Source organism: Chrysemys picta, chromosome 1 (assembly GCF_011386835.1).
Source record: "Chrysemys picta bellii isolate R12L10 chromosome 1, ASM1138683v2, whole genome shotgun sequence".
Lineage (NCBI taxonomy): Eukaryota > Metazoa > Chordata > Testudines > Emydidae > Chrysemys > Chrysemys picta.
Genome location: NC_088791.1, coordinates 274,608,347 through 274,630,572, shown reverse-complemented (window position 1 = coordinate 274,630,572; position 22,226 = coordinate 274,608,347). Strand labels below are relative to the sequence as shown.

General features: G+C 44.7%; 2 protein-coding genes across 5 annotated transcripts in view; one reads left to right on the top strand and one right to left on the bottom strand.

Moving 5' to 3' along the window:
* The window catches only part of LOC101939976 (glutamine amidotransferase-like class 1 domain-containing protein 3, mitochondrial), a 44,954-nt gene that overhangs the window by 12,892 nt on the left and 9,836 nt on the right, over positions 1-22,226 (bottom strand). The gene's annotated exons all lie outside the window — the stretch shown is intronic.
* On the top strand, positions 566-21,001 carry ACOD1 (aconitate decarboxylase 1). Of its 4 annotated transcripts, none has more exons than XM_065593292.1 (5): positions 566-4,386; positions 12,598-12,759; positions 14,181-14,270; positions 16,837-17,042; positions 18,611-21,001. In XM_065593292.1, exons 1-5 carry the CDS (start codon positions 4,348-4,350, stop codon positions 19,560-19,562), a joined length of 1,449 nt encoding a protein of 482 aa, XP_065449364.1. In that variant the 5' UTR covers positions 566-4,347; the 3' UTR covers positions 19,563-21,001. The 4 variants fall into 4 exon arrangements, with proteins under 4 accessions (XP_065449364.1, XP_065449354.1, XP_065449373.1 ...); XM_065593282.1 differs by lacking the exon at positions 566-4,386 and adding an exon at positions 6,738-7,797; XM_065593301.1 differs by lacking the exon at positions 566-4,386 and adding an exon at positions 6,740-7,813.

The following is a 22,226-nucleotide window of genomic DNA, read 5'->3' as shown; positions in this document are numbered from 1 at the left end:
GATTCCTTTAACCGGTTTTAACTCTCACCTCTTTCTTTCTTTTTATGAATAAACCTTTAGATTTTAGATACTAAAGGATTACCAACAGCATGAGATCTGGGTGTGTGGCTGGTCTTTTGGGATCAGGATAACCTTTTATTTGATGAGACTCGTTGTAAAGAACCACTCACCTTTAAATCCATTGTTTTTGGGGTGTGATACAAGGACTGGAATACCTAAGGAAGCTGCTTTTATGACTTCTTGTTAGCCAGTGTGGTGAGACAGAAGTTTACTTTTATTGCTGGCTTGGTATATCTTATTGAAAAATAACTGCCAGTTTTGGGATGTAGCTGCCCTATTTCTCGCGGTTTGTCCTGTTTGGTGTTCTCAGTTGTGACCCACAAAGAGACGGTTACAGCAACAAATTTTCTTTTTCTCAAATTACTTGAATGTACCTGGACAGACCACAATGTACAGTGCCTGCAATGCTTTTATGGTGTTAGGCTGTATATTGTACATGGAGCTGCTTCTGGCATCTCATTGAGAAAATGTTTATGTTCAATAAATGTTGTTGTCCTCAGTGTACCAGAACCTAGAGCACATGTAAAAAGACTGACTTCAGCAATGTACCTACTATTGATACTAGTCAGTACATTTCTTAAGACTAACAAAGAGTTAGGACTTGATTCAAGAGAGTTAGGCCTAATTAGTATTAATTATCTGCACCTTCTTTAGAGAAGATCAAGAAAAGGCCATATATATATATAGCTGAAATTGGGGAAGTAATTTATTATGATCAGGTGCAACAGTTTAAGTCAGTAAGATTTTCAGAGGGTTGGGTTGGAATTTCATGGAATTGTGGTGTCACCTTTTGTTGTCAGTCACTGTTCTCTCAAGGCAAGTCATACTGTTCCATTAACACTATTAAGTGGGTTCTCTTGTTAGTCCAACAATGCATTCTTTGGCTCACCTCAAACACACCTCTGTTCCTAAGTGAGAACCAGGTATCCAGTTCATGATATCCTGTCTTAAATCTACTGAGATTATTGCTCAGTCCCCTTTGGGCAAGATGCTATGCACAGAATGTTACAGCCACATCTGGTTGCCATCTGTAAATTAGCACTGGCTATCTCATAGTTAGCGTTAGTTGTAAATTTAAATCCTTTTTGAAAGATTACCTCTTTATATATATGTGCTATTTCTAAAGAAGAAGGAGAAGAACATATCCTGGACTTATTGCACTGACCTCGGTAAACACTTACTGGTATAGGGCATGGTGATTCTGATATTTGTTTTGAAGAAGTTGGAAATGGGAAACTCAGATGTTGCAAGTAACTTGTAGATTTTGTTTCAGTTGTCTTCAGTTTCGCAACTGAGTGAATAATAGAGCTACAAGTAAGGGAAATTTTCCTTCAACATTTCACATGATTTCAAAAGTTAAACATGTCAGGTGGTCCTTTGTGGTGTAATCAGTGCGGGTGCCTCTTTTGCTATTCCCTTCTGCGGTTGTCTGCTTGAGCAGGCTAACTCAGCAGTTTCTCCTTAGCACTACTGTGAAAATGGGAGGGCTGTCTGTGACATGAATTAAAGTAGGGTTACCATCTTTTAGTTTTTAAAAAGGAGGACACTCCATGGGTACCCGGCCCCACCCCAACCCCGCCCTCAGCCCCGCCCCAACTCTGCCCCCTCCCCTGAACGCTCCGCCCCCTGCTCCTCCCCCTCCCCTGCTTCCCGCGAATCAAATGTTCGCGGGAAGCCTGAAACAGGGAGGCAGCAGGTAGGCTGGGGCAGGGTGCGGCGCGGCTCAGTCCGGCCCTCCTGGCCGAGCGGCTCTCTTCGGCGGCCGGCTTGCCGGCCCAGGCGTCTCCCGCCCGGCTTGGCTCGGGCCCTGGGGCACTGGCTCCCGGCCCGGCCCCGTGACCCCGGCTCCCGGCCTGGCCCGGCCCGGCCCCGCGACCCCGGCCCGGCCCGACCCCGGCCCGGCCCGACCCCGGCCCGGCACTGCGCCCCCGGCTCCCGGCCCGGCACTGCGACCCCGGCTCCTGGCCCGGCCTGGCCCCCGGCCCGGCACCGCGCCCCCAGTTGCCGGCCCGGCACCGCGCGCCCGGCTCCTGGACCCCGGCCGGCACCGCGCCCCAGGCTCCCGGCCCGGCACCGTGCCCCTGGCCCTGGCCCCGCACCTCCGGCTCCTGCCGAGCACCGCCGGCCCCGGCCCGGCCCCGGCCCGGCCCCGCACTGCCGACCCCAGCCCCAGAGGCCCCGGCCGAGCACCGCCGAGCCCTCCCTCCCGATTTTCCCGGACATGTCCGGCTTTTGGGGATTTCCCCCCGGACGGGGATTTGAGCCCCAAAAAGCCGGACATGTCCGGGAAAATCCGGACGTATGGTAACCCTAATTAAAGAATCCAAGGATTTATAGCTGTAAGTTTAACTATAGACTAATACAACTAATTCAGATCATTCACAGAGACTCTACCTGAGGAGAAGGCAACAATGTGGCAACATTCCTACCCCAACACCATGGCTAAAATGTCCTCGCAAAGCCATTAAACACACCAACATATAGCAACAGAGCATATAAGCATTTGCTTCCATGTACTCCTGTTGTCACAACCAATGAACAGAGACAAGTATGTAGGTAACCTGGGGCAAAGCAAAATTGACTTGTGTATTTTATGCCAAAAGCATAAGATTCAGGGGCCAGATTCTGCCTCTATTATCTACATGCAATTCCCACTGACTGTATGTTTTGTACCTGTGAGCAGAGTTCAGCCCTAAGTCAGCAGTGGTAAAATGAAGAGTAAACAGCTTAAAAAAAATTGTCAGTAGGAGACAAGCAACTATGGGACATTGGCAGCCCAAAGCCTCTGTCTATAACAGGGATCGGCAACCTTTCGCACGTAGCCCATCAAGGAAGTCCGCTGTCGGGCCAGGACGGTTTGTTTGTTTGTGGGAAGCAGAGGGCAGCATATCCCTTGGCCCATGCCGCTTCTCGCAGCCTCCATTGGCCTGAAATGGCAAACGGCGGCCAGTGGGAGCTGCGATCAGCCGAACCTGCAGACACTGCAGGTAAACAAACCGTCCCGGCCTGACAGTGGATTTCCCTGATGGGCTGCATGCCAAAGGTTGCAGATCCCTGGTCTATAATTAGCATGTGACTCATGTATAGCTGTCTGTGCTGTTGAACGTTGAAATTAAACTATGCCTTCAGTCTGACGAAGTGGGCATTCACCCACGAAAGCTTATGCTCCAATACATCTGTTAGTCTTAAAGGTGCCACAGGACCCTCTGTTGAAATTAAACTAGTGCATTTTTGCCTTTCCAGTTTGTTCACTTCTTAGCAATTTTCAACCAAAACTGCAGAACTGTTTCCTTTATGTCAGATTCCCTTTGTCAAAGAGGTGAGCCTTTGTCAGTCTGCAAGTAATTTACTTTTATATAACACAGTGCCACTTAAGGTTTAAAAGTCCATTTCATATAAATGGCTAAATCTGTTCCTGGTATAACTCCACTGAAGTGTTGAACAATGTATCCTACCAGTGATCTTACAGAAGGAAGGTAAGTTATATCAGAAATCAGTGTGACTGGAGACCAGTGAAAAAGTTTACCCTGTGCCAGAGGGCCAGCACAAGGCTTATGCTCCACTTAAGTCCTATTTTGAGAGCTTAAGTGGTGTATAGGCCTTGTACAAGCCTCTGCACAGGGGAAAATTTCACCCTTTGCCTGAAATCACAGGTGTTTGAAAGTATTATGCAGTAATATTGCCTTATAGGCTGTAGATTATGATACTTATCTTCCTTTGTAAAATCCTTCTGAGAGTCCATAGAGTTACATTTAGTATATACCCACAGGCTGGGATTCTGTGCTGTGCCGCCTGGAGACACAGCACAGAAGATGCAGCTCACCGGGAAGGGGGGCTGTAGTGAGTCGGTGTGGCTCCCCTCCTGCCCAGAAGAGGGAGCCCACGTGCAGGCACCAGAGTGGGTGGAGCCACAGCCGCCTGTCCCCGCCCCCGGAAGTCAAGGGGCGGGACAGGAAGTATAAAGGCCGGCCGCCAGAGCTCAGTCGGTGGCCAGCCACCGCAGGGAGCAGACGTGCGGCCGGGAGCTCCCGACCAGGAGACCTCCGAGGCCCGAGCCCTAACTGGCCTGGGCTACCCCGGGCATGCTACGAGGAGGAGCCGCCGGAGCCCGTCCGCGCCCGTCACTGGGAGAATCCCTGGGAGCCCCATCCCACCAACCCTGAGGGCGAGACTGCACCCGAACCCCTCCGCCCCTGCTGCTACCCGGAGGAGCCGTCCGAGGACTGTTGGCCTGACTTCCCGGCAGAGCTACCGGACCTGCCACCGAGCCCTGGCCGAGAGGAGCCCATGCAGATGGACTGGCCCGAGCCCGGCGCGATGAACGAGGTAGGCTCTGAGGGGGATCATGGAAGTAGCCCGGGGGTAGCCGACCTCGGTCCGGCTGCAATCGACTGTGAGCCAATGTCAGTGTGTTGCGGTCTGGATACCCCACTGACCAGCAGCAGCAGCAACCGCTGCTAGGGCCCCGGGCTGGAACGCAGTGGAGTGGGTGGGCCTGTGTTCCCCCCTGCCACCCCCGCTCACCGGTGGCAGGCTTCCCCCTCACCCAACGCTCGGCTACAGAAGCCAAGGCGTACCCTACCTATTTGTTTGCTCGCTCAGCCCCTGCAAACAAGGGCCTGAGCTTGAACTGTGTTTGCCCCGCCCTGACCCAGGGCCTGGGCTCCTGAACTGTTTATCTGCTCAGCCCCTGCAAACAAGGGCCTGAGCTTAAACTGTGTTTGCCCTGCCCTGATCCAGGGCCTGGGCTCCTGAACTGTTTACTCGCTCAGTCCCCTGCAAACAAGGGCCTGAGCTTTACCTGTGCTTACCCCGCCCTGACCCAGGGCCTGGGCTCCTGAACTGTTTACTCGCTCAGTCCCCTGCAAACAAGGGCCTGAGCTTTACCTGTGCTTACCCCGCCCTGACCCAGGGCCTGGATTCTTTAACTGTTTGCCCGCCCAGCCCCCGCACCTACGGGTCTGGGCTAGAACTGTGTGGGCCCCGCCCTGATCTAGGGTCTGGGCTCCCTAGCTAGCCGTCGGTTTTGCTCCGTCCCTGCACCGGAGGGCCGGGGCTGCTAAAGTGACTGTCTATTTACCCCCAACTGTAGTGAGTCGGTGTGGCTCCCCTCCCGCCGGAAGGGTCGAGCCCCGGCAAGGACCTATTACAGGGGCAATGGTGGCTGACACTCTTGCACCATCCCAGTTTGGGGCTTTGTTCCCTAGCACAGCGGTGCACAAATGGAGGCATGCTCTCTGGGGGGGATGGGGGGGGTCAAGGGTTTCTTGGGAAGGGGGGCCATGAAGAAATATCAGATTTTGGCCCTTTTAAAAAACAAAAGTGATATTTGTTTCACAGCACTTTCTAGTGCCCCTTGCCACCCTTACTTCGGCGCTGCTGCCTTCAGAGCTGGGCAGCTGGAGAACAGTGGCTGCTGGCCAGGGCATTCGTGTTTGCGGTACGGGAGGATCATATTTTTTAATCCTGCTCCCATCTTGCCCCGCAATACCCGCTCCCACATTGTTTGTTGAAATTTTTATCCCACTCCCACTATTATGGCAGCAGGTCCTATGGGATCCCAGTCCCAGAGGGGAAGGGCATGACAAATTCTATCAATGATAACGGGGGGCATGACTGGAGAAGTTTGCACACCACTCCCCTAGCATAAATGAGAACAGTCAGGAGTGGCTCTACTTTATGGTCTTCTCCTGCCCAGGGCTGCCTATGGACTAGTCATCTGAGTTCAGTATGAAGCATTCCCCTCATGACCATGGCATGCCCTTGCAATGGAGTCATGAGGAGAACTGCACAGTGACTGCACTGGGGAAATTCTCCCCCATGTGGCTGTGGGGCTTTTATTGTTAGTCAACACCCTTTGTGCTGGCACAGGGGCATAGAGAGGCCATAGTGGAAGCTAGAATTTCACTTAGATCAGACTCTATCCCAGATGGAAAGAATGAAAATGAGATAAGAGCATGGGGATTAGAAATGTCAAAAGGAAAAGGAAAAAAAAGAATGACACACATTTAAGGTTAATGACCTTTTTATTTAATTCAAGCTCTTACATTTTATTGTATATTCCTGGCAGGAAAGTGGGAATTGAAAGAGGAAGAAAAGTGTGGATTTTATTAATTTAATCCTCATAACATCCCCTTTTTCAGTCTTCTGCCATCTTGAATAGCTGACAGAATTTCTCTGTTACCATTTGGCTTGATAATTTTTGTCAATTTTTGAAAATGAGGCTGATCCAGTTAGATGAGGTAGGGTGATGTGACTTGCAAGGTCCAATGTTAGGACTGTAAGGACCCCTCATCACATTAAGTGGCCCATGGGAGGATATGGATGACTGTGGTGTACTCTGGTATATTTAGCTGGTAACTGTTCTGGCTTTTTTTAGTCTACAGAGGCAGCTATCATTTTGTAGGGCAGAAGTGATGCACTGCACTACAGAGGGGACATACATTGTTGTCACTTTACATGTATTCATTCTTTTGTTTTGTTGTTTCCATTTTAGCCAAAAGAAAGTCATGTTGTTCTTTGTATACGGAAAAAAAAAAGCTGTCAATTAATTGCAGTTATCTCAAACAATTAACATAAAACAAATTAACTCAATTAAAAAATTAATCGCGATTAATCGCAGTTTTAATTGCACTGTTAAACAATACTAGAATATCAATTACAATTTATTATAAATATTTTTGGATGCTTTTCTACATTTTCAAATATATTGATTTCAATTACAATACAGAATACAAAGTGAACAGTGCTCACTTTATAATATTTTTGATTACAAAAATAATGTAATAAACACTAATAAAGATAAACAAAAGAAATAGTATTTTCAATTCCCCTAATACAAGTACTGTAATGCAATTTCTTTATCATGAAAGTGCAACATACAAATGTAGAATTCTTTTATATATATAACTGCACTGAAAAACAAAACAGGGTAAAACTTTAGAGCCTACAAGTCCACTCAGTCCTACTTCTTGTTCAGTCAATTGCTAAGACAAACAAGTTTGTTTACATTTACAGGAGATAATGCTGCCTGCTTCTTATTTACAATGTCACCCGAAAGTGAGAATAGGTGTTCGCATGGCACTGTTGTAGCCGGCATTGCAAGGTATTTACATGCCAGATATGCTAAACATTCATATGCCCCTTCATGCTTCAACTTGTAGATTGCACTATATTTTGTTTATCTTTTTTTACAGTGGAAATATTTTTAATGGTGCAATTAAAACTGCGATTAATTGCGATTAATTTTTTAATTGTTTGGAACCCTAAAAAAAATACTAACAAACTATATTCCTATATTGCTGTTACTTAGAAAAATGCAGTCCCAAATTTTCAACTGACCTTGCACATGATGCATAAGTTAGGACTCCAAGCAAAACTTGCTACACTTTTTTAAGAATATTGTGATGGGGTCTGCTTACCCCGCACTAGCCCAGACAGGGTTAAGCCCATATTATTGACAGCGGAAGTCACGCCTCCCTGGCGACACTGGGCATGCTCCAAATGCTCTAGCAGTATAAAGGAGGGAGCCCAGCTCATTCTGGGCTGGAGGCCTCAGGGGAAGGACCTATCTGGGAAGCTCCTGTGGAGGGTCAGCCACAGCCCCTGACTGCACTGGGAATCAGAGCTGCCATGGGCCCGCCTGCACCCCAGCGACTGGAGGAGCCATCAGAGGCGAAGGGCCCCGCTGACCACAGAGAACCCGACACCTCAAGGGAGACCCCAATGCAGACTCTGGTAGGAAGTGACCCAGGTAGGGTGACGGAGTGGTACCTCCCACCTCAGCGTGTTTTGGTAGGACCCCCCGACTGAATCAGTGGCAAGTTGTTACACCACTGTTAGGGCCCCGGGTTGGGGCCTGAAGGAGTTGGGTGGGTCTGGGCCCCCCTACTGGGGCTGCCACACCCCTTGGTGGGTGCCCCCAACTTTATAGACTCTGGCCGCCAGGTCACGCTGCCCTGCACTGAAGGGCTACTTTATAAACTCCAGCCACTAGGCCATGCTGCCCTGCACCAAAGGGCCGCTTTACAGACTCTGGCTGTTAGGCCATGCTGCCCTGACCCTAGGTGCGTGGACCATCACAAATATATTAATCAGTCCTACATGAATGTGCCCAGCAATTTGGGTTCATATGTATCAGTCAAGAGTCCACTTTAAATTTCCTATACTTTTAATTAGTAGAAATAAGGGTTTTGTTTATAAAATAGTGTCGTCTTCATTTTGTTCAGAAATTATTTGTAACCATATTTGTTTCAATTGTCACCATCCAGTATTTTGTTGATTTTTTTTTTTTTTTTTTTTTTTTTTTTTTTTTGGTAATGATTTCAGTAGTAATTTGTAATATTGTGTTATAGCTCAGCATCATACATTTGTAATGTAATAAAAAGTGTCCTGGGGTATTCACCTTAATTACTTTTTAACTTGCAATGACACATCATATCAAGTACCCCATATAAAACAAATTGTATTCCACTGTGGTTCAGATTTTCTGACTGCACTTGAAGCAAGGATGGTCTGAAAACTTATGCTTTGTAAACTGTAATAACACTGGACATTATAACAAATACTGCAGTAAATAAATGCCGCACAGTCAAGTGGTGGATCTCCAATGGCTGGAAGCCACTGGACAAGATTTGCAGGAGGGCAAGGTGCCAGCAGCCATCCTCTTTCACTGGTATTGAACCAGCCAGTGCAGCCTAGAAAGTCAGCAAGAGTCGTAGGTTTGGCCAGGGCAGCCAAAAGATGCCTTTATTCAAGCCATCTTCTGAACAGCCTTGACTACCAGGACTCCTGTAGAACCTTGGAGCCCCCTACCCAGGTTGAACCTATGAAGGCGGTGATGTCAGGAATGGTCTAGTTAATACTTAGCCCTGTCTTAAATGCAGGGGACTGGACTAGAGGACCTACTGAGGTCCCTTCCAATCCTATACTTCTGTGATTCTATGGAATGAACAATGCCTGCCCTTATCTGGGGAGAGGAATCCTTGTCTGGGGTGCAGCAGCCCACTTGGGTGCAAGGGGGTAATACCCATCCCCACTGCACTCACTGTGATGACTCAATCTGAAAAAGGGTAGTTTAAATGCAAACAGCTGTCTTAATGCAACATTCTGGATGAGCTTCTAATTGCACAAAGCTCAGAGTACCAAGTTACATAAAGTACAAAGCCAGAGGAATATAGCAGGACAAAACATGACAGGATTATGTAAATTATGACTATGACAGGACCTGATTCTCCTCTCACATGTTTGACAGTAATGTAACTGCACTACTTTCAAGTTGAGTTACTCATGATTTATGCTGGTGGAAGTGAGATCAGGATAAGGCCGACACACATTAACTGACATCTTCCATGGGCTCCAAGCGTAAATTACCCCAATTTATACTCTTATGCCCATATAAGAATGTAACATATGCCAATTTGGACATGACGTATGAACTTGCCCCACACAGTGCTGTAACCAGGAGTCTCAGCAATTTATGGTGTGGAGGAAATTAGTCAAGGAAGACTGGAAGTTATGAAAGGGGGAAATTTCTGGGTAGAGAAGGAAGTGGGTGGGTCAGGGTGACAAGTACAGAAGCCCAGAGCTACTTATATATAAAGAAAGCTTCCTACTAGCTTCCCCATTGCCGTTCCTTTGATAGCTTCACTCCAGGGACTAGTTGTCATCCATTGCAACATGTGGGCAAAGGTATTGCTTTGTTTTTCTGCATTTTAAGTCTGTCTCTTCATTTTAACCTTTTGTATCTTTGCTGTACATTCTTCAGTAGGCTCATGTGGGGCTTGTAGTTCATCTGCTTTAGGTTTCTTGTGTTTTTTAACAAAGAAAAGAAAAGATGGAGAAAATCACAGAGATTTGATACACAAAAGTGTATTCCTTCTTTGTTCCATCAATATATTAGCCAGAGTGAATCCTGTTATTCCGAGACATGGATTTCTGAGAAGATAATGGGTAAGAGGAGTAATCAGGGAGCTGCGGCTGTTGGGGGATTTTGCTCTGTTGGTGTAATGGGGAATTCTGCTCAACTGAATGATTTAATCATTATGCTGTAAATTAGACCCATCTTGGAAAACAAGGAACCCTAATCAGAAATATTTTTTGCAGCATTATATTTCACCTTTCCTTTTTAAAGTATTTTTAATGACTATAACTCTTGGGGAAGGTACCAGGGTGACAGCCCCGGCGAATGACGTACGCTATTTATTCTCAAAACATCAGGTCCCCAGAGACAGCAGCAATGGAAGTCCATCCACAACACCCTAACAATATCAGTCCTTTTCTGGAAAGAACACCTCGAGGGTTGAAAAGTGTCTGTGCATTTTATCACTGGTCTTTTCTACTACAACTGACCAATAGGGTCTCAATTCCTACCAACTGTCATGATGGTTTCTGTGATACAGACAATTGGCCTCCAAGATGAGGACTGATACCACCAAACTAGTTTCACATCTATCTGGTAGTTATAGCCCCCGTTACCAGAGTATCTGAGCATCTCACTGTCTTTAATGCATTTATCCTCACAACACCCTTGTAAGGTAAGGAAGTGCTATTCATCCCAATTTACAGATGGGGAACTGGAGCACAGCGAGACTAAGGCCCAGATTTTTAAAGGTATTGAGATATTGCTCTGCTCAGCATTACAAGGTCCAAGTGACTTAGGGTCTGTCTATACTGCAGCCAACATTGTAAATTCTAATTCAGGCAGCCATGTGTGCACTAGCTTCCATCGCACTCTATCTGTGGCAGTGTGGGCAGCTGGGTATAGGAGGAACCATGAAGAGCATCTGTCCCTCTGATGAAGTGCATTTTTTTCAGAACTATTGATCCCGCTCTGAAAAGTATACATCGTAATGTGAGAATTTCTGTCTGAAGTACTGTAATATCATTGAGATGCTATTGACCCAATGGCTCATGATGGGCAGCTGCACCTCCATGCCAAGACCTCTTGTATCACCCAAGGTTCTATCCTCACCCCAATCCAAGTTAACACTGGGGGGAGATTCTGAGGTGTCACTGACTTCAGTGCCAGCAATAGCTGGATGAAGCCAATCTCTGCTTGGGATGTTGAAGGAAATGCAAACAACTCCTGCCTCTCCCAGTGCTAGAACCAGATTAACACCTGAATTAAGACTGAAACTAAACCTGGGCAAGATAGAGATGATGGGCTGGAACCTCCACTCTGCTTATGCAGTGCAAAGTGAACTTAGACAGCCCAGAGAAACCCCCTGGAGAATTTGCTAGGTGTAGGGAGAATCTCCAGCTGGTATAAAGCAGGCAGAGGGGGCTTTACTGTCTCCGGCACAGGCTCTACCACCCACTATGACACTTCCTCCACCAAAGCTGCATTGTCTGGCGTAAATGGAGGAGGGGCCATGTTGTGGGCAGGGAGAGGGAGTGTTGGCTGAGGGCAGGTAAGGCGTAGGGCAAAGGGAACGAAGGGGTCAGGTGAGAAGATATGCTGGAGTGAGGTGCTGTTGCACCTGATTCTCTGTTAAAGTTACTCCCCCTGCAGCCTAAAGTTATGCCAGGGTTGGACAGAGCAAAATCAGGGAGCTGACATCAGATCCCTGTCAGCCCCCCCCCCCCCCCCCCCCCCCCCCCCCCCCCCCCCCCCCAGTCTGTCCTGCACCTGAGCTTTGCTTGGGCACAGGGGAGAATTGAACCCATTTCTGGGATGGGGGGGAGGGAATATTTTGAAGAACCAGCCAACATCATAATCTCACCCTCAATTGAAAGGTCTGCCCTAAAGATGGTACGCAGGTTTACAGACTCTGTTATTAGATGCACAAAGACCAACAACTACTAGAAATTCCTCCTTCCATCTAAAGCTAGCCAAGCAACTATGTTCTAGTTTGACAGATGCAGACTTGGCCACAGTGATTTATGCAATCACAACTGGTTCTCTTAACCACTCTGGTGCACTGAGAATGAAAGCAGGGTCCTCATCACCTCAAGGATTAAATTTCTATTTCGTCTCCATAACTTCCCCACAATAAAACCCATCACCCAATAAAAATAACTAACTAAAGGATATGAAAGGGACAAGGTGGGTGAGGTAATATCTTTTATTTGGCCAACTTCTGTTGGTGGAAGAAATGAGCTTTTGAGCTCCACAGAGCTCTGCAAAACTTTCACAAACAGAAGTTGGTCTAATAAAAGATATTACCTCCCCCAACCTTGTCTCTATTATCCTGGGACATACATGCCTACAACAACACTGCAAACATACATTGAAGTTTGACAATGAGAGAAAGAAGGAAGCAAGAGTGCATGTTGGAAGCAAGAGTGCTCACTGGAAAAGAGGGGAAGTGAATCAAAGCTCAGCTATCTTAAACCTTTGGTTGACTTTATGTAATTTGTGTAAGTCAGTCATCTACAAAGTGATGGAGCAATATAAATTATTGGTGAGTAAAGCCAGAACATTAAAAGTGCCATATTTTAGACTTAAAAGAATAAAAGCAAAACAATTTAGTAGAAATAAAATGTTGGAGTTTTTTAATGTTTTCTTTTAAATAAAGATCTCTATTTTTTCCCCAGACCGTCACTGAAAATTTTGCTAATGTTATCCATGGTTTGAAAGCGAGCCACCTGACAGATCTAGTCATTCAGAGAAGCAAACGGATGATCCTGGATACTCTGGGAGTGGGGCTGCTGGGTACCAGCACGGAGGTCTTCCACAAAGTTATACAATACAGTAAAGTAAGATCTTTGAACTTCACATTATAGAAAAGTTGTGGCTAAAAGAAAATTGAGGAAAAAAGTAAATTAAAGATATTAAGGAAAAATTCCCAGTGGTGAGCTCTATTAGATAGTGGAATAGTTCCCTTGGAGGTAGAGAAGCTCCATTGCTTGAGTTACTTAAACTTACGCTGGACAAAGCACTAGAAAGTATGTTATATGGTAAATCCCTGCACAGCAAGCAGAGCATAGACTAGATAACCTACCAGGTCCTTTCTCTCACATCTGAGATTCTAGGGAAAATATCAGCAAAACAAACAATATTAAGAAGACTGTTCTAAAATGTTATAATGCACAGGATACAGGAATATTAAATACACAACATTGTTAAGGTGATTTCTATTATATAATATTCTGCTGTATAGAAACTTTGGCTCTGGTTCCCCTCCAATCTCCTTTCACTTACACAAGGGAAACTCTTTGCACTTCACTTCCTAGCATAAATGAGAGGTGGTTCGAACCTATTGTTTTATTTTAGAAGACCATGGTGGGTTAGGATTATGTTCCAGAAGTCTGTGTGCAAAGAGGACCTTCCCAAGCTGACTGGGGCTTCGCTGCCTCCTGGCACTTTGTCCTTTCCTTGAATCCAATGGAGGCCTCTCTGGTGGTTCAGGGATCTATGTAGGGGGAGGGACAGGGACTTGATGGGCCACGGGTGGTGCAGGTTGTCCAGAAGCAGGAGGCCACACATTGTTCACCCCAGCATCCAGGGGAGATTGCAAGGGAAAGCCTGAGTCTCTCATTTTTCCCAGAGACTCTTTGCATGGGGGAATGTCTTTCAAGGGGATGGGGAAAGACCCTGGGAGTTGTGGCCAGTGGAGCTTGATGGAGAAGATACCAATGACTAAAGACACTATGGAGGCACAGAACTTACATACTGATGGCCCCGGCCTCCTGTGATCCCCTGAGATCTACAGAGTAGAGGGGTGGGTCCCACGGTTTAGTCTGCAGGACAGCAAACTTTCTCACCACATCTCCTGATTGAACACTGTAGTGGAGTCACAATGAGGCAACATTCTTGGGGCTTTCCTCTCCCATGGGATGGTGCAAATTCAGTCCCAAAAGGTCAGATTCTGATGTTAGTTACAGCAGCATGGATGCAGATTAACTACATTACTAAAACTAACTCCATTACCAAAATATTCTGTTACCTTCAAGGAAATTACTCTGCATGTAATTTGGTAATCTGGTGTTACTGTGATCAAAATCTGGCCCTATGTTTCTGCACCCTTTGGTTATTCTGATTATTCCACGGATTTAATCTTAACAGCTGGTAAAGATAATTGCCTTGTAAATAATGAAAACAGTAAGAGTGAGGCACAATGTATTGTCTTATGCTTGAGCTCAGTATTTTGCAGTAAATGATATCAAATTACTCCCAGATCTACCGTTCAGATGCATCCAGCACGGTTTGGGGTCACTCGGATTTCAGACTTCCTCCTCTGTATGCGGCTTTTGTGAATGGAGTAGCTGTAAGAAACATCTTCTTTCTCTATTCTACATCTGCTTTTATATGCTATATGCAGTGATATTTTACATTTATTTTCACTACATTTGTTAATTTACTTCATCCTTGTGGCTGATTTACAGCCACTATAAAACACCCCTAGACTGTTCTACCAATGTGCCTCAACTTTATTCCAGGGACCAATTTTTAAGGGTGAAATAGGATACTTCATTGTCCATCTTATGAAACTTGTATTGTGGTAGTATGTAGGGGCCATAAGCAAAGGTGAGGACCCCCATTGTGCTAGGCACTGTACTTACATGTCACACACACACACACAAAAAATCTAGCTCCCATTGATTTCAATGAGACCTAGATTTCACACACAGCAGGCAATAATATAGAAATACATTATACACACTGTATCATAACAATCACAAATATATACAAGAAAATATTCTAATCTTCAGTCACACATGTTGAGAAAAACTATATATTTTGTACATACTTCATTTTATCAATAAGTAATGATTGGCTCCTCAGAAATTTAGCCCAAATTCAGACCCAATCTGAAGTTAATGGCATTCCACTTATACCAGATTTGAATTAGACCTATTTTGAATTATACAAAGCTAGTGAAGGTGCCAATCTGGGGAAATGGTATATTAGGAATGCCCAAACTAGTGTGACAATCAGGTCATAAGTCAAATCAGACCTCTCATTTCAAATGGAGGAAAAATTATTTTTGAAATGACACTTAGCACCTCTAATGGTCTAGGAGGTATTCAAGTATGACAGTTAATACATTCAGAATGTCCAAATCCTATATATGATAATTCCTCATGCCTCAAGGTCATAGGTCAAACATAAGACCTCACTGAACATCAAAGGAAAATTGCTTTACCAGTAGCATAAGGTATAACCTTCAGCTCCCATTAGGACAGGATGTTTTCATAGCTGACCTCAAAACTCTTCAGGGCAGGAACAGTGTCTACTTCTGTTTGTACAGCGTGTAACACAACAAGGACCTGACAGGCTCTCTGTGTTACCATAATGATAGGGAGCATTGGTAGTGACCCCTGTATTTGGATTGCCTGACATATTCCATTATAAAAGATTCTTGCCACCTTTCTTGAAATGGGCTAATACAGCCTTTGTCTGCAGCAGGCCTTTGGAATGTGGCAAGGTAATAGCCCGCAAGCAAGAGAAGTGTCTTTTGTCCCTTAATTTCCGTCCAGGTTTTGCTGAGATATAAATTATTAAAAACATCCTTTCCCTGTGTGGCTGAAGTGCCTGAGGGAAAACTTTGGCAACCTGCCAGAATAATAACTGAAGACACAAACATTCTAAAGTACAGGACTCATGCTGCCGCTAAAGCAGCAGCAACAGCACAAACTGTACCTGGGAATACCTGTGAGCTGCCAGGGCAGCTGGAATGGGGTTGAGGAATCAGGCCAGACTGCGTTGGACCCTCCCCTCCTCATCCCAAAATGCCCCATGGATGCAGCACATGACCCTACGGGGCTAGTGGCCCATCCTAACTCTGGGATAACAGCCTTCTCCTGATACCAGCTGTTGCTCAAGTGGTAGAAATCTGTTGTGAGGGGCTGAAATCCCACTGATTATACAAGTTGGGGAGGTTGCTACAGTTACACATAGCAGGTTTTTTTCACCTTTTCCCCAGACCTAAGCAATTACATAGAAAAGGCTACATTGTTTAGAATGCAAAGCCAAGCATTCATGAGCTAGGAGATGCCAGATTACAGTTGCCCATGCCATTTTAATTCTAGCCTTTATTCATAAACATGATACAGTCTTTCAGTGCATGGTCACATACTATTCTCCTACTAAAACTCTGCCTCCTTCAGTGCACAGAATGAATTCACAAAGGGACAGAAATACGATTGCACAAGGCAACTGTAAATCTGACATTTCCTAACTTTCAAGTGTTTTGAAACTGAAATAATATTCTTTTGGTATGTAATATAAATATTACATAAATAATGTCTGCATTCATAAGCCTACTTCTGTTGTCACTTAGGGCTGGTCTACACTAGAAACATTTTACCGGCATAGCTATGTCAGTTAGGGTTGTGAGTTTTTATAGATATACCAGTATAAGCTCTAGTGTGCAAGCAGTTATATGTGGAGTCCATCCCTATACCGATACAGCTTATTTCACTTCCTGAACCAAAATAAGCTATGCCAGTATAAGTAATTTTATACCGGTATAACTATGCCCTCACAAAGATTTTTTTTTTTCTGCTTAAATTATACCCATATATTTAAACCGGCAAAGCTTTCTAGAGTAGACAAGCCTGTAGAGTTATATTGCTTTAAAGCTGGTGAAATCAAGCCCCCTCTCTGCAAAAAAAAATATATATATATATACTCATTTTTCATGATCATTTTTGTGCATAGCTCAATAAAAAGAAAGCATAAGTAAAAATAAAGATTGTCCTGAAAGAAAATTAAATTCTTCAATGTTTATATATATTTAGTTAAAATCTTTTCATTTGGGATTAGCTGATCTTGTCAAGCCAGACAGTGAATCTCTGATTACAAATCGAGGCCTCTCTCTTTCCCACAAGGTTCACTCAATGGATTTTGATGATACATGGCATCCAGCCACACACCCATCTGGCGCTGTGCTTCCTGCTCTGCTTGCTCTATCAGAAGCCCTGCCTCAAAAGCAAAAATTCTCTGGCCTCGACCTGCTCTTAGCTTTCAATGTAGGGATTGAAGTACAAGGCAGACTTATGCGCTTTTCAAATGAAGCCAGCAATGTTCCAAAAAGGTATGTAAAAGATATTTGAAATATAGTATTTGGGTTGAATGGAGATGCTATATTTATTCATTTTTTAATATAATTAAGACTAAGAGGTGAAAGCAATGCTCATTTCCAATCTCCAATTACTCTATCAGAAACTTCTCCTGAACTGCCTTTTTGTGACACTTTTTTCAAAGTCTGAATAAATTAATTTCTTTCATAGCTAGAGACAACTGGCCACTATCATCTATTCCACTTCAGGATTCAAAGTCATGAAAGTTGCACAGCTAATCTCATTTTCTATGCCGTTCCATCCAGAAATTCAAAAAAAGAATTGAAGCCAACCTTTAAAAACAAAACAAAACAAAAACACTCTATTGTAATTTTTGCCTTTTAGAAGCACAATAAATGGCATTGTCTTTTTAGTGTGGGGGCACTGTTTGCTGTGCAGTCAGTGTGACTTTTGAAAAGACTCCATTAGCCTTTTATATTGATTCAAAATGGTGAAAAAAGAACGATGCTGGGGAGGGGGGATCTCAGTCTGTCAGTTTTAATCGGACATGGGAATGCATCTGATCAGGTCTTAATATGCAAACAGAAGACCATCGCTTGCTCCCACAAATGAGGATTCATCTCTCCCTAGGACAAACCTTGGGCTCAGTATAATCCCAGAGTAAACAGGCTATAGACTGAAGATGGCCTCAAAGCAGTTCAGGGACAAAAAAATTCCCTTCCACCAGGATTTACCCTTTGCTGTTGCTACCACAGCCTTAGAGTTCTCTTGCTGCTCACTACACACGGAGTAGGAGAGTTAGTGGTATATGATAAAGCAGTCACAAAGGGCCACATGCATGCAGGTACTTAGGTGTTGGCCCTATGCACTGGGCTATTGGTATTCTGGACATAGATGGACACACTTTTTCATGAGAGATCCAAGCCTGTAGGCATGTTCTGAGAATGCCTACAGAATTGGACCCCATTGGCAAGATTGGATGAGGGGACAGACCTAGCTTGAGAAGTCTGCTTCAGTGCCTTGGGGCTTCTGCTTGCACTAGGGCTCCATGCAGCTAATTAGCTGTTGGTGGTGTCAGGACTTAGTTGGTTTTTCACATGCCTGTCAGTGCAAATTCAGATGCCTGCAACATAAGTTGGCATCTGAGCACAGTTTTTTTGAGAATGCCCATTTTGGTTAGATGCCTAAAGAGGCAGCTAGCCACCTCAGGACCTTGGTGAATCTAGTCCAAAGCCATTAAGCCTGCCCTAAAGACTTTTGTGTTCTTCCGCCCCACAACAGAACTGCACTCATTCCACTGTGTTTGAAGGTTCTGAAGAGCTTTGCCTCTGCATTAATAATAATAATAATAATAATAATATACAGCATTTTGGTTCAACATCTAGGCAAAACAGGAGCTTCTCTGGAGTTAGGACTTAGGGACTGGACCCTGAGCTTTTAAATATATGTTGATTTATGGTCTGATCCAACTTTTACTGATGTTAGTGGGAGTTGGGTGAGGCGCTTACAGTGAGTTATTTCCTAAAATTCATGTCTCTCCCTCTGAAATCTGGTAATGAAGAGCTGTTTTTTGTTTTCTCAGGTTTCATCCACCAGCTGTGGTTGGTACCATAGGGAGTGCGGCAGCTACTGCTAAATTGTTAGCACTTGATCAGTTTAAATGTAAAGCAGCTTTGGCTGTTGCTGCTTCTTATGCAGGTGCCCCAATGGCTAATGCAGCAACACAAACCAAACCCCTCCACATTGGCAATGCAGCTAGGCATGGCCTGGAAGCAGCTTGCTTAGCGTCACTGAGTCTTCAAGGAAACAAACAGATCTTGGACATGGAGTCAGGGTTGGGTGCCTTTTATACAGACTATACCCCCCGGTTTCTGCCAACTTTACAATCTTATTCCTGGCTCTTGGATCAACAAGATGTGGCCATCAAGCGCTTTCCTGCTCATCTTGGAACACACTGGGTGGCAGATGCAGCCTCTTCACTGAGGAAGCACCTCGTGGAGAGTGATGACTCAGTCCCCATTAGTAGAATTAAGAGAATTGTTGTCAAAGTCCCAGATGTTAGATACGTGAACAGACCTTTCCCTAACTCTGAACACGAAGCCCGGCATTCTTTCCAGTTTGCTGCATGCTCTGCTCTGCTGGATGGCAGTATCTCCGTTCAGTCATTCAGTGATCAGAACATTTCTAGGCCAGAGTTAAAGGAGCTGCTCAGCAAAACGAAGCTAGAGCATCCTGCTGATAACAAGCCTAGCTTTGATAACCTTTATTGCGAGGTGAATGTCACTCTTCAGGACGGCAAGGTGTTTAGTGAACGCTGCGATACATTCTATGGACATTGGAGGAAACCCTTGAGTACAGAAGACCTGAAGAAAAAGTTTCACTCCAATGCTTCCAGCGTGCTCTCAGTGGAAGCTACAGAAGGCATTATAGAGACTGTGGATAATTTAGAAAAAGTAGAAGACTGTTTTGTGTTAAGTGCATTTCTAAAAGGGACCCAGTCAACCAAAGTACTTTCAAAAATGTGCTTATCTTGAAAAATAGACATTTATTGACATACATCCTCATAGTTACTCCTATGCGCTTAAAACAAATCAGGAATAGAAAACTCCTATCATATTGCACTCCTGTAATGTGAGCAGCATTTTAAGTCCAATATTGTGGCTCTAGTTACAAAGATTGTGTTCTGCTGTAGCTGTGCCTTGCCACTGGCTGGAAGGAAGATCCTGTGCTGGCAGTGTCCCCCTTGATTATCCTTATACCATTAGTAGAAAAGTGTTGTCTGCAGGCTCCACAGAGTACACTGCTGCTGTGGGATTCCTGCTACCAAGTTCTCTGCTATCCTGGTGCCAGAAACAAAAGCCTCTTCCTAAATATCTTGCTTCTATCAGAGGATTTGGTAGTGCAGACCTGAATTTTGGAGGGATAGGGCAGTCACTGCTTCTGGGAGGGAAGCAGTTGACAGAAGGTCAGGTAGAGAATAAGCAATTTATAGCTAAAATATATAAAAATTCTATCTATGCCAAAAGAAAAACCCAAGACACCAAAGTTGGTGCTTTGTATTCTCCAAGAAACATCGCAATTTCCCCATCAAACTTGGTCTTGTATAAGCCGGGTTGACAATCACATCAATGGTAAACAATAAGATACCTCTTTAGTTTCCATATTTGGCTGCTCTAAAAACATAAGGACTCACTTTTGACAATCTGTTTCTTACTGTAGCTGAAAATTTCGCAGGTATGTGGCGCTGGCTCTTTGTAACTCTGAGGTTGCCTTCACTATACCTTCCCTAACATCAGTCAAGTCACATTTCTCCAGCTGCAGTGTAGCTGACCAGACTTGTTAAGGAATGTATCCTTAGGATGCTTCCCTTGTCATTCATTGTCAGTACACAAGACTTGCATCATTGACAGGGACTGTCTAATCCGTCATTACAGGAAAGTTTTAGAGGGGGGTTTTCACTTTTAAAAGGACACAATCAAGATTTAAATATTTTAAATTAACATAACACCGCTACTAATACATCCTTGCACATTTTATACTGAAGTCTATCAAATCAGATTTGTCTTTCTCCCATACAGAAATGTATATTTTAAGTCAGTGACTGTGACAATGCAGGCAGATGGATAATATCTTGGTTCATGTGCTTAACGGAGCTTGTGCTTTACTGTAGAAGTCATGTGCACCATTTGTTTTCTGCTTTAAGGGACTAATTTGCATGTTTGAGGATCTAAAAATAGGCATCTAGAGCCGTATTTAGGCACCTGTAATAGCATTTGAGTCTAGATTGCATATTTAGGTATCTACATTTTAAAATCAGGCTAGTTTAGGAGGAATGTTTGATGCGCTCTTCATGTTACTGTTACATCTTGAAAAAGGTGTGGATGTTAATGTGTCTGTAGTAATACAACTTTTAAAAGCTGTAACTATTGGTATGATTTTACTAAATATAACAACACTTTCTGTGATGTTTAAATTTTGTATATGAGCTATTTCTTCATAGGGGCAGATCTCTTCCACCCCTCAGCCACTTTCATATCCAGCCTGCACTGATCACTCACGATGTTATGCCTTTTGGAATTAAAGCCTGTGTATAAGTAGATTTTGTTATGGTAGACAGCAGCCTTTCAGCACAGCTACCACCACATTAGAATCTAATCACTTATTATACTAAAAGAATGACCAGCTTCTGTGTATCTACAGTCGGCTCAGCTAGATGAGTGACTTCTGCAGGGCACCATACAAATGGCTGTTAGAGCGCACATCACTAGTTACATAAGCCTGGATCCACAAAGGGACTTAAGTATTGCAACACTGAGTGTTGTGGCACCTTTTAGGCACCTAGAAAAAAAAAAAAAAATCACAGGAACACCATGGTGATCCACAAAGCCCAAGTTGGGCACCTGGGCTCCCTGTACAATGAATCGAGGGAGAGAGGAACCTTAGAATGTGAGCCTTAAAAGCCAGCACACTAGGCCGGGAGCTGCCTAAACTAGGCAAGATGGCAATGAGAGGTATGAACTAAGCCCCTCCTCTCTCTCTCAGAGGGAAGCATCTATCTCTGCTTAGTAACCCACACACAGGAACCTGTCTCCTGGAATAGGGTGGCTTTGGTGCCTAAGCGGTTTCTTGAAGGAATGAGAGAGGTGCCTGCTTTGCTGGAGGAGGCAGCAGTAGCATCTCCCACCTTATAACTCAGTGGTTAGAGCGCTTACCTGGGATGTGGGAGAGCCTGATTCAATTGTCCCCTCTCTGCCATGGGGAGAAAGAATTTGAACATGGGTATCCCACTTTCCAATAGAGTGCTCGAAGCATCTGAGGTGTAGGATATTCTGCTGTGGGGCTACTGTTACAGCTTCAGGGTAACTGCACCTGTGTGACCCCTGTGTCTCTGGAAGGCATCCACATAAGGTTTCCAGCTTAAGGAAACCTCTCTCCAGCCTGGTCATGGTTTTAAGGCTGCACAGCTCCCTATCTCATACCATGATGTGCCCAGCAAGCCACTCTGCTTAAGGGCCAGTGCCTGTGTGTTGCTTTCTCTGAGGGCTATGAACAGGGTGGTGCCAGCCAGTTACAAGTGACCACACTGCTCCTTCTAAGCAAGCACCTTTGTTCTTAAGGGAAAAGCATTACAGAGAAAATTATTAAATAACAGAAGTTTCTATACACATGCTAAAAGCTTACTAGAGGTTACCAGTCTG